The 17,324-nt window shown below is 40.1% G+C and overlaps 1 protein-coding gene across 1 annotated transcript in view; it reads left to right on the forward strand.

Moving 5' to 3' along the window:
• The first annotated feature begins 8,111 nt into the window (after positions 1 to 8,111).
• The window catches only part of LRP2 (LDL receptor related protein 2), a 134,270-nt gene continuing 125,057 nt past the window's right edge, over positions 8,112 to 17,324 (forward strand). The window contains exon 1 of the mRNA XM_050900014.1: positions 8,112 to 8,205. Within this exon, the coding sequence (XP_050755971.1) occupies positions 8,112 to 8,205 (94 nt within the window). The remainder of the gene's footprint in view (positions 8,206 to 17,324) is intronic.

The raw sequence follows: 17,324 nt of genomic DNA on the forward strand, positions 1-17,324 counted from the left end.
GAAACAACTTCTTCTAGTGTACCTAATCAGCCACAAAGGATTATGGGGACCTACGGCATTTTCATTAGTATCTGTTAAAGAGCCTGACACAGTGGCATAGCTCCAGTTTTTCTAGAAAGACTAAACATTAAACAGTCATTCTTAAGGAACAAAAGGAGTTTTAATATCTAGGGGAATGTGGTATGTAACCTCCTATTTACTTTTAATAGCTTGTGACTCTGACTTACAATGACACTTAAGCACAATTGTTTATCTTAAAGAGGAAAAAAAGCAACGAACAACCCCCCCAAAGCCTTCTAAGACATCAGTAATTACAGTGGGTATGTTGCATAGCTCTGTTCTCATACATTTTTTCAAACTCACAAACTACTGTTCCAGTGGAAATTTAGGCAAAATGACTAAAGAATGTGTTCCACTTTCTTGAATATGCCCTTCAGCTTATGGTGCAGTGCAGCTGCACTAGAAACTCAAGTGTTACGTATCTGAAATTTCTTAAGATAAGCACCACAAAAGTAACTTTCCTGTTGGTTTTAATTTAAGATCTCATCCTGAATAATGTTGATCACTCTGTATTCAAAACAGTAAAACAGCAGGAGGTACCCTTTACTGTGCTGAGGTCTTTAGAAGTATCCTAATCAGGAAAAATCGTAAATTTTGGAACTGGATTATACAATAATAACTTCTGTATGCAAGAATGAGTGCTGAGAGGAAGGAGGAATTCAGTTAGATATCTTGCAAAATACAAAACACACCATTAAGCTGTTTTTTGATGGCAAACTTCCACCTCACAATTCTTTATTCTGTGAAGTGGCTATAAAAATAACATTGTATGCTCTCCTGATGGTACCTCAGGTGGATCTAGCTTCTCCAGGCATGCCATCCTGTTCCTCCTGGGTTGTAAAGTACAATCTGATGCGACGTTGGCAGGAGCAGTAAAGTTGGTTTAAGGGTGTTGTGCCCCCTACTGCCATTTGCAGCTCTATCCCACATTTTGGGATTGTGCTGTAAGGCAGGCACAGCGGTCAGCGCTCTCTTGAGGACCTTCGCAACTGAGGGGACAAAAGGGAGTGTGAATTGCAATGCTGCAGCTCCGAGGGAAGATGGATAAAGGGGGAAGGGTGGACTTCTCACGCCAGTTACCCTGCTTACCAAAGTCTATGCTCACTGAACTGTCCTATATCTCATTCCTGTGAAAAAGTCCCCCAAGCAGGAGAGAGGTTGTTTTTTTTTAATTATTGTAATCCTTTTGACCTCATGCATTCATGAGTTTGGTCTCTTCTTGTCAAAGTAGTTTTGCAGGTTGGCTGAATCAGGTGCTATTTTCAAGGCAAATATTTTGGGTATTATTCCTTAGCAATCAGTTAAGAATTGCTAAAATGTGGTTTATCTTGAGCTATCATTTTCTTCATATTTTTCCTTTTAATTTGATATAACAAAATATATTTATACTATAAATGTCTCAGTATGCAAATCAATGGTTGGCATGCACAGGGTGTTGCAAGGTAGCTATATTTTGGTCGTACACTGAGTAACTTGTTCTCAGAAAGACTGTTTTGTAGGCCTATTGCTGTCTAGTTCTCTTTTTCAATAAGCATGAAGGCTTGTTCACAAAATTCATGGAGTAAGACTGTATTTTCAGCTTTTCTGTTAAGTAGGCAGTGGTTAATCTCTGACACTCTGAAATACATATCAAAACTTTGAGAGTGTCACCTGCAACCCCTATACTGCTAAACTGTGTTCTCATTTGGTTACTGTTATTACCCTGGGTTTGGCCTGAAATTCTAATTAATACTACTGAAGGCTTATTATTTATCTTTTCTCAGGTGCTTTTGATGGACTACTTTTGTGATCTCTCAAGCATTTCATCCTGGCTGTTGGAGGAACGAGAGTTCCTAGTATGTGAGAGTACCACTTATGAAGGTGTTTATCCTGAACAGACCTCAAATCTGTTATTAATAGGGATGTATACCAATGAAAATAGATAATTTAACATGTGACACATGGTAGATACTGTTACCTATTTGGTAATTAAGTTTTAAAACTAACTCTGTGGGAAGTGAGAGGAAAAGAAATTTGTAGGACATTCTAGCTTGAAAGATATATAAAAGAATAGTAATCTTGCCTCATACTAGGTTCTCTCAGTGTTATCTCTTATAACATCACATCTGTATTTACTTGTAACAATAGCTGAGATGATAGATGGTATACTGTTTTCTCCCGCTGTCTTTTATACTACTTATTTTTCACTGAGAAGAATGTTACTAACTTCCTCTCAGATTTTTTTCTAGTTCTCATCTGTAAAGTGCCTGAGAGATTCATCTAGTTTTATGCATAGGGAATTGATGCATAGAATCAATGGTTAAAATATCCTTTGGTTTTGGCGTTTTTTTGGATACCTCAATTAAGATATCAAGGGCTCAGAGCTTCAGAGTACTTGGTATTACACCTTTAAAGCACAACTCTCATGAACTTTGGTTACAACAATGAGCACTTCAGATTTTGCTAAACAGGCCCAGGTGTCTTAAATCAGAAAATAATGAATGCTTCAGAAGTTTTAAGTGACTTCCTATCATACAAAAGAAGGCTGTGGCCTAGGTAGAGCTAGAGTAGTGTTCTCTAATGTGGTAAACTTTCTTTCCTGTTTCATTTGCTATTACATTTCTGCAATACATGAGGCAGGGGCTTTCCTTCACTATTTTATCCTCATCAATTACCCAAGAGCAGTCTGCCGGTGTAGTGAATGAGTTAGCATCCTATGAAAAACTGCAGGTCCTTGTGTAATTAAACTGTTACTGGCTTCAGAAGTGAAGATACATTGGCTCTTATTTTGAAAGACATGCTATGTGTTTCTCTCCTTCATGGAATACTGTGTTGAGATGCATAACCTTGAAAGTGAATATTACCATACAGAACACCTAAATAAATGTGGGAAATGCTAATGTTTCTATTGTTTTTGTTTTATACATGACTGCAGTGAAACTCAGGATAGATATTCACAGAGTAATTATTTCCTACCCTATGAGCACTCTTGGGATGTGCACTTGTGGTTTTGCAATGCTGCCCAGGCTTGGTTGGTAGAGTGAAGTGTGGTTGGAAAAACACCAAGAGAACAAGGACTCCAGTCTTGCTTTTTCTCAGCATAGCTCAATCTGCTCTTGTAAAGCGCGTTCAGAGTTATTCCAGCCTATCCGATTTCCCTTGTTAGTACCCTAAGAAGTTTTTAGAACATAAGTCATTTGGAAATGCCTCTTTACCTCCCATTCCTTTTCAAGTACAAATTCCATCTGTTGCTTCCTTACAGGGCAGAGCAGGTACTGAAGGGCCAGTGAACTGGAGCAAAAATGAGGACCTCTGTTCCTCAGAGACAGAGAAAGTGCCAAAGAAGTCTGCTTGCAGTAAGGCAAGTACCAAGAACTTTAGTAACTAGAGATATAGCTGGGGTAAAGCATACTTGCCCTTACTTTGTGACTGTGTCTCCAGGATAGGGCACAGGGACTTGCAGGCTGGACCAGATAGTGCTGACCAAAGGGTGGAGGGGGCAACTGCAAGCTGTTTAATCTTCCTCCACTTCCTTCTGCCTTCCAGGTAAACAAACTCTCTCATCTCTATACTGTTATTGTTAAACTCCATCACAGGCCCAGTTCTGCAGGTCAAATACACAGGGGGTGTTTGGAAGCTCATTCTCTCTGCTAGTCTCACTTGTTCAGTGGCAGTTACCAAAAAAGCGCACGGTCTCCATGCACTGCTTCTTGTTCCAGGGCACAGTGATATAATTCCAGGTTGAAAGAGAGAAGCTGTAATGTGTCACTAACCAGGAGACCTTGAGGAAACTTCTCGCCACAGTGTCAGCTGCATTGTGCAATCCTGACTGTGATTTCTGTTCTGGCCCGATTCACATCTCCTCAGTTTAATGTTTCTCACATTCATGTGGGCTGGGGATCCACTTTTGATCCAGTCTTCTGGAAATCTGTGCTCTAGTTATGAATATGCATTAGATGTTTGGGAACCATATCAACTAAGGCCCTCTTTTTCTTAGTTTGAGATTAGGTGGGGTTTTTTGTTCTTTAAATCCTTGGAAAAAATACCTCCCTGGCAAGTAACTGCCATTGTTTTAGATACTGTGAAATGTGATGTGGCTTATATCAGAAACTTGGTGAACTCAGGGCTGTTTTCTGCATTTCTCTTCCATATGTTGTAGACTTGAAATCAATACTGGTTCTCTGTACAAGATGCAGCTCAATTCCCTAAAACGTGACCTTCCTATTTATGGAAACTTCTGCTCACACTACATGTATTTGGAAAGATTAAGTGGTGAAGTCCAAATACACATTGCTGCTGTAGACCCCCAGGAAAACAACTAAGTCTGCTCTCCCTGAAGTCTGATGGCTTTGATGCAAACTGAATTGGGCCTTAGGTGAAGGAAGTGCCTCAAGAGTAGCTTGTCTAAGGAGACCCTCCTGCTATTAATAGCCTGTTAAGAAAGCCTCTAACACACACAACTATTGTTACTTGCTGTAAAACAGAGGTTCAGTTCAAGAAATGGGACACTTTAAATTGTGGAACAGCAAAGATATAGATGAAATCTGAAGAATTAACTGCTGCTGTTGGGTACATATATTATTACCCAGGCAGAGAGACAGAGTCTTTAGATTTGTATGACTTGTCATTACCAGCGTTCTCTCAAAAAATGAGCATGGCTACAGGTAGCCTTGCTTTAGTATAATTAAACAAAAATAACAAAAAAGCTTGTCATGGTAAAGGCATAGGATTTAATGATGAAACTTAAATGTGAATTTGGAAACACAGCTTGTAATGTAAAATGTTTTCTATGTGGAAAAACTTGGGTTTATCCAAGGACAGACTGACCACAAGATTACCACATGCCAGTGGCAATTAGAGCTTTATTGGATAATGCACTGGGGAGATCCTCAGCCCCTGTAAACTGTCCTACCCCCGAGAAGTTCAGAAGAGACAAATTTACAGGTGCAGATCTGACCTACTGTTTCTTTTAGTGAATGTATCTTTATTTTTTTTTTTAATTAGCCATCAGCTTTGTATCTTTATCTAGTCATACATCAGCCCTGGTGTTTATATCTGTCTGTTAAGAATTGGATGAGTTTGGACACTAAATTAGAACTGAACTCTGGTCAAAAATCAAGCCTTTTAATTTTTAACTTCTGTGCTTAGCATGCATCTTTAACGTGTAAGCAACGTGGTTGTTCGTTCTAAATTACACCTTTAACAGCTTTTCTGATAGCTTGCTTACAGTAAAAACTAGGCAAGCAAGCAAGCACATCCCAAACTGTATTTTGAATTAAAAGCAGAGTTCAGTGAACAACTGCATTGCCTATGTTTTCTCCCTCTAACCTTTTAACAGATGTAGTCTGCATCTTCTTAAACCTGAAATAATCAACTAAAAATCCCTAGATCTAGTTCAGTCAGAAAACAATCAGCTGACATTTTAGTCAACAGGAAGCTGAGAGGGAGAGGTGTGTTACACTGGCATGGGTGATTTTGGATGTAGTTATGGGAAAGCCTTGAGGTGTTTTGAATCTGATCTTGCAGCTCTAGTCTCACTGAAGTCCCGTTTGACGGTGTCCAGCAGGACAGGGTCCCTTCGGTTGGATGATGAGGTGCCACGGGAAAGTGAAAGGAGAAAATTTTAGATGAAGTAAATGGGGAACAGCATTGTCCTATGCTGGCTCCTTAGTGACTATCATTCTTCAGCAGTGAAGCATCTGGGCTGATCAGTTCATTTGTCTTTGAATGCAGATTTTGCCTTCTGAGTGCAAAGAATAATGGGTGGGGAGGGCTTGACCCACTGTCTCAGCTCCGGGCTTCCCCTCACTATCAACAGCGTCTGCACCATTCCTGTTTGAGAATCCCTCTTACCCACCACCCTGTGGGAAGTATAGATGTGTACAAATGGTAATGGTGAATGGGGCAGGAGCACACCTTCTGGCTGCCAGCTGTGTGGGAGTGAAACATAGGTAGGTGCCTCCCAAAGCTTGTATCCAGGTCACCTCAAACATACAGTGACAGAAGAGTGCACATAGCTCCCAGTCTGGGGTAGCAGCTCCCAAGCACTGTTTGCCCTGTCTGCATGTTGCTGGGGTGTAAACTGCTTTAAACAATTCCCTTTCTAATTAAGTACGGTCGATCTGTGTGTTGGCTTTTCAGGCACCCATCTGTACAGAGCGGATCTGCTTGCTCCGCTCTAAAGATCCCTTCCTTCCCTCCCCATCGGCGTTGTTGGGGGATTAAAGCAGCGGCGGCCCCATACACAAACGCAGCTGGTTCCGTTTGGTCAGCCTGAGCCTTGCTGTGAAACCACGACAAGAATTCCAGTAAGTTGGCAACACTGAAACACAAAGAAAACAACAATAGGAAAAGTCCTTCCGTGCAGAAAGGAATGTTTCAAGCACTGTTCTCCTACAGTGAAAGGAGAGAGGGTGGGAGGGAGGAGAGAGATTTGAAGAGGGCAGGTCCCCCCCCTCCCCCGGCAGCTCTGGATCTTGTGATGGAGAGATCTTATCCTCTCTTTGTGATTCAGAGGTGCTAGGAAGCTAATTGAATATTCTGATCTGCCCCCAGTGTTTCTTGTGGCTTGACCCCGGTGCTGTGTCGTACCACTACACCAAACAGCCCTGAACCTGCATAAATCACAACCTTGCAAAAGCCAACGCTCCACATCTTATCCCCCTTCCCCCCGCCTCCCCCCCTTCTATCTTGATAGATAGAAAACCTTTACGGAAAGGTTTAGGGGGATTAGCGTCCTCCAGGACCTGGAGAAAAATCACAATCTGCTAATAAGCAACAATATGTTCCTCCGCAACTTTTGCAAGAATAATGCAGGCACCTCTACCCCTTAATTGAAATTGCACTCCACGGCAAAAAGAAGACGACTTAACGCTTTGAAATATCACTTAAGTTCTGTTGCAGCACCAGCAAACACCCATTGCAGTATAATGAACATAACATGAAGCTAGCGTAAATGATACATGGAATTTATAAAGGTGGTGTCATTAAAATTGATCTGACAAAGCCTCTTGCAAGACAAATAGACCCATCTTTCTCCCATGGTATGTATGCACAGTAGTCATTGTTCATATGCCATGTGTATGTGTGCACACATACAGAGAAAGGAACAGCTTGGCATAACTAAATTTTCTACATGGAAGACTATTTCTGACTAATATAAAACAAAATAATGATTTAACTTCACACGGTTTATGTTTGATGCTTCTGATCCTGCAAGCAAAGCCTCCAAAATGTTTGCCCTTTTCCCAAGACTGCATGCTAGGCTGAAGTATTAGGGTATCTTTATCTTTCCCCTGTGATACTATGCACTGTTCTACCCTTGTTAGTAGGTATATGATTCCTGAAATGGCAGCAGTAAAACACAGGCAGACATTTCACGTGTGCTGCACACACTGTTGGAGAGTTAGAACCAGAGTAAGGTGTCTCCAGCTGGTATCTTAAGCATTCCCAGCCAAAGCACTTTACCAAACCGATTCTATCTGCTAAGAAAGTGCAGAAGTTTCATCCCTATGGTTTTCCTTTTGCAATGTTTATGTGAGGAATAATAATAATAAAAAGTTCCAAGCTTTATCCCCTGCATTGGTAAGTAGGTGTTGTGACGTTTTTCCAAGTTGTCAAAAATACTTCTCTTGTTTGGAGCATGCCTTTGAGACACTAAAACCTGGGACTGATTTCACTTGCAATCTGAAATTCCTCTGCTCTACTCAAAATATGCAGTGTAGCACCAATGGACTCTGATATAAAGTCTGCAAAGTGCAGGGACTTGGAAGCATCTTGCCTATCCTGCAAAGTGTGGAAGGAGGGGCAGAGGCAGCCTGTGGCTGCAGGGCCTGGAGCAGTGCCTGATTCCCTCATGCTAGTTCCGGGGCCGCCGGGTATAAAGAGCTTTATGCAATGTCTGGAGGGTGGGAGTTTATAGAAAACGCGATGTCTCAACAGGCGAACACGCCTTTCTTCTGCAACTAGCGGGATAAGAAAAAGACACCAGGCTCCTTGTGCTGCTGCTGTGCAGATCAGCACCCCGGAGTCGAGGAGCCAGCTTCTGAGGGAGCTGGAGCATCCCAGCCCAGATGGGACCTCACCATCGGATGGATGGAAGAGCAGCAACTGCTTGCAAACTGCTGATATTATTCACTGCATGCATAATGCAGGGCAGTTGCCAAGGTAAGCGCTATGCTCCAGCCTCTCCGGAATGGGACTTGCACCGCAAGGAGCACATCCCTGTCCTGGGGACTTCTGTGAGAAAAAGACCAAAGTGCCTGAAAGTAGAGGGTTAACCGGAGCCGATTCAAGGAGTTCTTTCTAATAGCTAGGGGAGACAGTTGGCTCTTTCCAGGAGTCATTTGATGGAGTCGTTTTCTGTTGTGGAAAAGGAAGTAGCGCCTTAAAAAACACTACAAACACCACCGGCTCTTTAGCTGCACTTCATCTTGGTTTTAAATTATCCCAGGATGTTTTTTCTGATTGTGTTTCTGGTTTGTAGAAACTTTTTTTCTAGTTGTACAAGACAGCAACACACAAATGTTGCTAAATTTGGAGGGACAGCTCAGACTTTGCAACTCCACAGTCTAAACTCACAGTTTTAGAGAGATGCAGGTGGGCAGCTTTTCCTGTAGCGAGTACTGCTTACTGCCTGTGGATAAGGTTATTTAAAAAAAAAAAAAATCACCCCAGAGTTTTTGCATTTTTTCCTTGCGATCTTTGTGCCCTTCTTGCTGCTGAAGTGTGGGTGGTTTCGCAGAGCAGAGTTCACCTGCATTCCAAGAGCAGGTTTGGTGACCACAAAAATTGTACCTAGAGTTGTTTTTGATGAGAAGTGCACAGGCTGTGGCACTTGCATGTAGATAGGTTGTGCCTGTGAGGGGGGTTATGCGTGGACAGACTTGCGTACGTGTGGTATATGCAGTCATTTACAGACGGCTATAAGAAAGAAACAGATGCTTAGTCTGGAGCACAATAAGCTCCCCTCAGTCGGTCTCAGACGCAGATTTGAAGTTGAGAGAGAGAGAACTTTTTCTCTGGGCTTTGCTGTTGCTAGGCGACATCTGGGAGCATGTGACGGGCAGAGCGGGCTGCGTGCCGCTCCTCTGGTACTAATCTGACTGCTACGGATGGAGCAGCCGTGTCCCCAGTCCTCTCCCCAGCCTGTGACTGCAACCCATCTCTTCCTGTGTCCCCCTCTTCGGGCAGTTTAATTGCCCTGCAGTGAAAATGAAGCCTGTCTTGTTGGAGCAAGAGTGGCTGAAGTGCATTTCCTCGGCCCCATGTATTGACCCGGCAGTCCTGCTGGTTGTGTATGTGTCTGTGTATTACGTGTGCGTTCAAATTGTTAATCTGCTTTCTTTGCTCAACTCTTAGTTTAAGCTCCTTAGACAGAATCAAGTAATTATACAGCAACTGCTGCTAGCAGCTCCCACTTAGGAGCAGGGAAATAAGAGATAGCTAATGTGCAGCAGGAGACCTGCAAAAGCTCTAGCCAAGGAGGTCACACTGGGCAGAGTTAATCCTATGCGCTATTATTTTACATTGGATGGAATGGAAGCTGCAGTGCTGATCTAAAAGTTTATTTCTTTGCTCTACAGCCACTTTTGACTGTTCAGGATGTCATTTAGACATGACAGAATAAGCAGAGGCAAGCATTGAACTGACATCCGTAGGCAGTGGAAGTACAGAAGTTTTTTACTTTGATGGTGTCGTGTCGTCCGTCCCGTCCCGTCCCGTCCTCCCCCCCCCCCCCCCCCGAGTAGAATAACTGTGCAAATTAAACAGTATAGTTTTAGTAACGGGTAACCAATACTAGTAAAATCTCTGGATAGCAATCTTGGCCACACTGTGATTATTATTGTGAAATATTATTATCCTTAAGTTCCAGCTCCTAGAATGTTGAGATCACGTCAGACTCTCATCAAAAAAAAACTTGAATAGAATCATGAAAGCAGTTCCAAGGCTCAGAAGGAAAATGGTGAAAATCATATTATCTTGCCTAATCCTCAGTATTTTCAAAGGTACTTCCATGATGTTTTTGAAGGTTTTTGTTGGCAATACCTGAGTGTTCCCGGTATAAGCTGGATGTTTCTAGAAGTAGTTTCACCTGAGCACTTGCTCAAATGATAGTATCATGATTCTTCCTTGATTTATCTAATTCTGGATTTACTGGAATTAAACATACCACTTATAAACTGAATAAAAATACTGCCTCTTGTAATTGCCAGTAGTACAGGGCCTGGTTCTGCAACCTTTACTCTATAAGCCTTGTTGCCTGTGGGGAAACTGTTACCAGAAAAAAATTGCAGCTGGAATCTAGAAAACTACTTAAGTGAGGGTAGTGTCAAGGAGGAGCATCACGGGACTAATGTTAATGTTTGTTTTGAGGAATCTCAAAGTACTTCACGCTCATAGTTGTAAACTAGAGACCCTGGATGGATGTTGTACTCTCAGCAGTTTTGCAGAGGGCAAATGAGATCACTAGGGCAACTTTGCATTTGAACAATGAGTTATTTAATGTTACTGCAGAGCATACCAGATCTACATACTCATGCAATATTCCATGTAGTATCTGTTATCAGGCTCACCTTATCTAACATGGAAGGCCTGCTGTACTTTTTTTGATGAGGATTTAGTACGTGCGAATGTTTGATTTTTTTTTTCTGTTCTTAATGGTTCAGCACCAGAGGAACTGTTAGTTTAGTTTCTTTATAAAATCATTCATATATATAAAATCGTATATAAATCATTCATAGAAACCTGCTTTTCTTTATAAAAAAGAACCCTTCTTTCTAGACACAAAGTATTAAGAACATTCTGCGCAAATCTACTATATTTAATATTTCTGTAACCTGTATGTTTCAGATTACTTAGATTTCCTTCATTGCTTTTTGGTGTCCCTTAGGTCCTGATGACCTACTTTCAACAGAGATGATGTAAATCTTCCAGAAAATAAATGTATTAGTATTAAAATAATATGAATTATTTAATAAATGACATTGGTATTGATTTTTGTCCCCAATTCTGTTAAATTAATGCAAGTTACAAAACAATGCCAGTATCATCTTTTTTCAGACTTGCATGTACTTACACTGAAATTCTGGCTTTGCTGCAATTTATTGCAAAGTACCAAATTGCTATGTAAAGGCCAGGATTTCACTGTATGGTGTAGTTTACAATGTTTAAATTGCTGTTTGCCTCCCCCATCTTTCTGGTGGATACTTCTGAGGATCTTTTTATTTCTTTAGCACGCTTCATGTATGGAATCAAAGATAACAGATTCACATTGCTGTGAATTATATGAGATCAATGATTGCTTAGCCAGGCGGTATATTTTCCTTGCTGATAATCATAATACTCATGTAAACTTTCAAATTCTGGGAAATGCAGCTGGAAATGCAAGCATCTCCATTAATGGTCTTTCTCTCTACATATATGCTAATTTTTTGAGGTTTTGGATTCTATATTGAGTTAAGAGGCCAGAAGATCACAGCTAGGTTGACTTCTAGTATTTATTTTTTGCTTCTTTTTTCAATAACTCATAGTTTACTGACATTTTTTAAAGGTTTCTGTTGTTGATCTCAAGATCAGAAAACTTTATTTTTTTTTTTTTTTTTTTTTAGGAAAGCTGATTCTCTGTTCTGTATGCATCTTGGCAAAACGTGATTTGTGCAGAAACATTGCTGTAACACAAAAGTTAGGGCGTCAAATTTGATTTACATCCTAAATGTCTGCAATGATATATCATCAGCTTAAATGTATCCCAGGCCAATATGACTAAAATTTGTTACCATTATAAGGTCTCTATTAGTCTAAGAATGAAGGCCATTCTGAGAATGAGTCTATATGGTGTGATATCATATCTCAGAAATCACAATGAACATTTGCGTGAAGTGAGGCCGGTAATGAATAGGTACAATAAGACCAAGTAGAGAATAGCTACAGCAGCTCTTTCCAGAATGGCCTCGAGAAACATGCTTTTCCATCAAGCATTGTAATAGTTCAATCTCCAAATTAATAATTCAGTGTTTTTTAGACATTGCCTTCACTCAAATCTATTTAATCTGTCTGTAGGATGATGTATAGTGACGTTGCTGTAGGCGACAGGGCAGAGTCAGTATTCATACTCCCTTGTACAGCGCTGTGCATGTTTAAATGACAGAGAAGCCTGTCTGTAAGATTATGCCCCTGCCAAGACCTAGTGTTTGAAGGCCTTGAGTGAGACTTTCCTTGGGGACTAAGGATTTGAGAGTAATGAGAAGGGAGAAAGGATGGCAAAGAAAATGAATACACCAATGCAGTCCTGACGTACAATTTAATAGGTATTGTGCATGACCTGTGGGCTGCAGTGTTCATAATCCTGCACTAGTATAATTTTCTTGGTTTCTCTTGGAGATGTACTTGCACAAAATCAAGAGCAAAAATTCCACTGAGTGTCCATCTGCTTGGCTCTGAACTAGTTTATTTCCTGACAGCTGACAATTTAAAAGTACATATCAGTGAAACGCATTATAATCTTCTCACATTTTAATTAATGAGTGGTATTTCTGTGCACTGACAGTCATTTTTTTTTAATGGTTCTTTTTAATGAGTAGCCCTCTTTTAGTACATCTCCTGAGTTTTCTTAATAATTTACTCTTTTTCTGTACGCTGTTCAGCAAAGCATATCAGGAATTTGCAAAGTAATCAGCTAAAGCAAAGAATGGGACAAACCCCAGAATTTTCGTTAAAAATTGAAAGCAGTAATTGGATGACACCTGGTTAGATTTAGGTTCTATGCCAAATGCTAGAATTACAGTAAATAATTAAGCTACAGGAATCAAGACAAATAGAGACAGAGCATCTAAGGAGATTTCAACTAAGATAACTGTGATGTATGCAATGCTTCTATTTCCCTGTAAGACAAACCAAAACCTTCTTTCATATATTGAGCTGATTGGAAATTCGAGCAATGAAATCCTACTTTAATCCAGATTTACTTTCCATGTGTTTTGCAGGAAATGAGCAAAGATTCATTTGGGGGAAAGGTAGAATGCAATTTCATTAAAGCCTTTTAATTCTTTTCCTTTTGGGCTTCCTGGATTGACATGAAATCAATGACACTGTTTGGAGCCTTTCCCCCTCCATATGCCTTCTTGCATTGTTAGATTATTGCCAGATCAAAGCCCAATGGTGTTTTTTTTAACTTCTCATTATTTAGCACTGAACCTGGAGGTTCTTCTGTCAAGGTTTTTTTTTATCTGAATACTCTTATTTTTAATTGAGCAGTAAACAGGCACATTGTAGAGGTAGTTCATTTTATCTTTATGAATATTGGATCAAATGCCATTCAGTCTTCCTACAATACTTATTTTTACATCTGAGAGCTTGTGAAAACTCTTCAGATAGACAAATATGTAACTTTGAATCACATTGTACCATCACTTTTTTAAGCAGGAGTTTATAATTGTTTATCCTCTTAGAGCTCTGCTTAAAAAGTGCTGGAACCATATGGCACTTTGGATGTTTCAAAGGAAATTACACTTTCTAGAAGTTGTCATTGTTGAAAAACATTAAAGGTCCCTTCTAATGAATGATCTACAGGTTGACATCTGTTTAAAGAGAAGTTGATTTTTTTATTCTACTGTGGCTAATTAGTGATGATAATCAGATAATTTGTCAGCTTCTTTTTAATAGCTTACACTGAATGTGGCAAATAAAGGACGGAGCTGTTTTTTAAATTATTTGAAACTAAAGTGCTTCTTTATATAATTTGATAATTATATTTTATTCTTAAAGATACCTTGAGCTGTTTCTAGATGAAGGAATAACAAGGTTTCTTCTGAGTCAACCCAGTGCAACTCCATTGAATTTCAAAGAAATTATCCCTGAGTTGTACTGATCTAAGAGATAGAAAACAGGATTCAGTGGAGAGTAAACATCTCTTTTAATAGCTTATTATTGTTTGAGATCCATTTTGAAGTCCACTTTCTTATGATAATGTTCATTTTATTAACTGCTTTTTGCTTCCTTAACTCAGCACACTTTTAGAACAGTTTAAGAAAATGAAGTTTAATGAGTAAGCATAGAAATGTTTAATGGAATGGATAGCCTTTAGCGGATTCCATAAGCTTTTACTGTTGGTTTCAAGGCTTTTAATGTTTTCTTTGTTTTGCAATGCTTAAAGTGGATTAGAGATCTAAGGATCACTGTTACAAGTTTTGTTTTGGATTAATGAAATGACATATAAGAGTTGACTGAAATTGTTCTACTTTTATGACCTGTTCTATTTTGTGCTTTTAACATGAATAAGTTGCCTTTGTTTTACAATCAAGAAGCCAGATCTTCAGCAAAAGGGCACTGTTTACAGCAGCAGTGTGTCTGCCCAATTATTTTCTTGCACAAGCAGGTCACGATACTACACCCTGCTGAGTCGAGTCGAAGAATGGGGGTCCATTCCAATAGGGACTCCCTTTGATGGGGATTGCAGGCTCATGCTTTTGTGGAGCAAGAAGGATGGGGGTTTTAGTTGTGTTCTGTGGCATCTCTAAAAAAAAAAAAAAAAGCAAAAAAAAAAAAGCACAGTCCACAAGATATCCCAGGAACTGATACATTCACTGATATATTTAGAATCTAGATAATGGTTTTTATCTTCAGAAACCATTGTGCACATTATCAACTCAGATAAATATACCACAGAGAGTTTAGTTTGAGGAAGTATAGGGCCTGCAGAACTGGAGTACATACATATATCAATAATCCTCCCCAGATTTGCCCAGAAGAAGGAAGTTTACTATGTAAAGTTCACATCACTCAACACCAGTGGGAGATCCCATTGAGATCTGATCAAGCCCTTGTCATACCTTGTCATCTAAGGGTACAGCTTCATGAGAAGTGATGAGCCAACTGAACAGTTAACTCCTGCTGGAAGCAGGAGGCCCCACTCTCCTTCCCTCTCTCCTCCAATGTCCCATTCCCATGTTGCTGCCAGCCTTGAGTTCTTGCTGCTTGCTTTGTGCTAGCACCACTGCTCATCGGACCTCTCTATGAGCTGCTTTCACTTACAAACCTGGAGGAAAACTAAACCAGGCCTAGGGAATTAGGTGGTTTCCTGGTGGCTTAGTGATTTAGAGCAGCATGCAGAAGCATGGTAGTTACTGGAGTTTGGAAAAGAAAGTGAACCTTGGCATCAAGTGGGAGAGGGAGAGGAGCTGGAAAGAGGGAGAGAAGGAGAGATCCCTTTTTCCGATGGTAAGTCAGTGGGTTGACTCAGCTGGCCCTGCAACCACTGCTTAATGCTACTGCTAAGAACATATAGGAAATGCTTGGCTAACATGCTAGTTACAAGAGTGGTCCCATCAGGGCTATAGTGAACCAGTGTTAGCACTGCGGGAAACCCTTTTGTAAAGTTGTCTAGTGTAAACAGATGGCCTGACTTGAATGGGACTGCTCACGTGTTCACTTTTGAGCAGGATTTTAGGGCTGTTCTCAACCTGCAATGCAATAAATGAGTTGGACGATAACCAAGCACATGGAATGCTGCTGCAGTTTTTGTTGGCCTTCTAGCTGTGTTAATAAAAATAACTTTTACTACTGCGAGGTCTAACAGGTTTTTAAACCATTTAATGTGAAACAAATGAGCTCCAGTTTGTGTCTGAGATGATGGTTGACAAAGTTTGTGGTGTCTTCCATATGAATATACGAGCTGTTTTTATTAGCTTTGCAGTTTTTACTTTTCTGTATGAAGTCAGCCACAGAATGCACTTTAAAGCCTCACTGAAAATGAATTTTTGTTCCTAGTATTCTGTAAATGTAGCAAAGTACTATAATTCCTTTTGTTACCTCTGCAGTACATGAAAGGTATATAGCGGAGTAATTAAACTGCATCTACTTCAATTGTTAATCTGAGCCTTGACAAATTTCTGTTGGCTGAACCAATAGGAAATCTGAATAGAGCCTCAGACATAGCTCAGTTGTGGCCTGTCTTTTTGCTTAGGCAGGCCAGCCATCTGTTTCACCAGGAGCTCTGCCTGAGTAAAGAGGGCAACGACGACAATCGGGCTCCTTTGGCACTTGCAGAAGTGATATCCTGTCATGGAATTTGTGTTCTAACTGTAGGCAATTGAAAAAAAAAGACGATTTAACAGTGGAAATGCAAAAATGCTGTTATTACTAGCTTTTATTAGTTTTGCAGTTTTAAACTTTATTAAGCCTACCACAGAATGCGTTATAAAAAGCTTATCTTACAGTGCAAATACAAAAAATAATAAAGCTTTAAAGCTGAACTTTAAATCCGTTAGAAACTTGGGTATCCCTTGCATTTGTTTGAGGAAAAAAGAAGCTAAAAGACAAATCGTTAAATTCAATAAAATAATGAGTAGCAAAATTTAAATTAATTAAGAGCGAGGTAAAAGATTCAACCTTGACGAAATACTTTATCCATACTAAAGCTTTATCACCTATTAGGTAACAGAAACCATTCCTCCCTGGTTTTTGTTTGGTTTCTTAAAGAAAAAATGCTTTAGCAATCGAGTGCCCCCCTTTTTTTTTTTTTTTTAAGATGTGCAATACTTTTTAACTTGTTGGCCTATTTAACTTTTCCTAACAGGGGTCAAGAATTCTCAGAGACTTAAATCCCAAGAAATTTCATAAGGTAGTAGAGAGAGAGAGAGACCCAAATTATCACCCCGTTAAGGGAAAATCTTGGTCATTAAACATTGTGTATGGAGATAATGACTCTGTGGCCAGCGATATATCAGGTGTGGTTGCAATCTTCTTCCTAGCAGGCATTTTGAAAGACTGATGGAAACTATTGCTATGAGGAAGGGATTATGAGCTAAAGGTTGCAAGTCTGTAGGCAAATGCCTGCAGTTCTGTGCGCAATGTTATTTATATGTTGTGTGCTACCACTGTAAAACTTGGGAGACAATGTGTGCCTTTCCTGTGGTTTTGTGCACTTGCTTCTGGATGTAGGTACGTAGTATGCAGTACTTGTATGCTCTTGTGTTTCCAAGGATGCAGCAAGTGTAGGGCTTATCCAGCTACACAAGCTAGAGCAGGAGACCCTTCTTCCCTGCTCTTTTCACCTCTGTGCCTGGAATGCTGCTTAGACTAGCTAGCTGATGTAATTTAAAGAATTACTTAAAATATTATGCCTAGCAGCCACCAACGAAGGGAAGTAGCAGCAGAATCAAGCATCCTTAAAAAATCCAAATGGGTGAGTAAATCTGACAGTTGTAGAGTTTGGCTGGTTAGGGGAGATCTAAGTAAAATGCTTCCATTGGGGCTGACAGGAAGGATGATGTTTCAGTGGGAGATGA

This window comes from Gymnogyps californianus, chromosome 7, assembly GCF_018139145.2.
Source record: "Gymnogyps californianus isolate 813 chromosome 7, ASM1813914v2, whole genome shotgun sequence".
Lineage (NCBI taxonomy): Eukaryota > Metazoa > Chordata > Aves > Accipitriformes > Cathartidae > Gymnogyps > Gymnogyps californianus.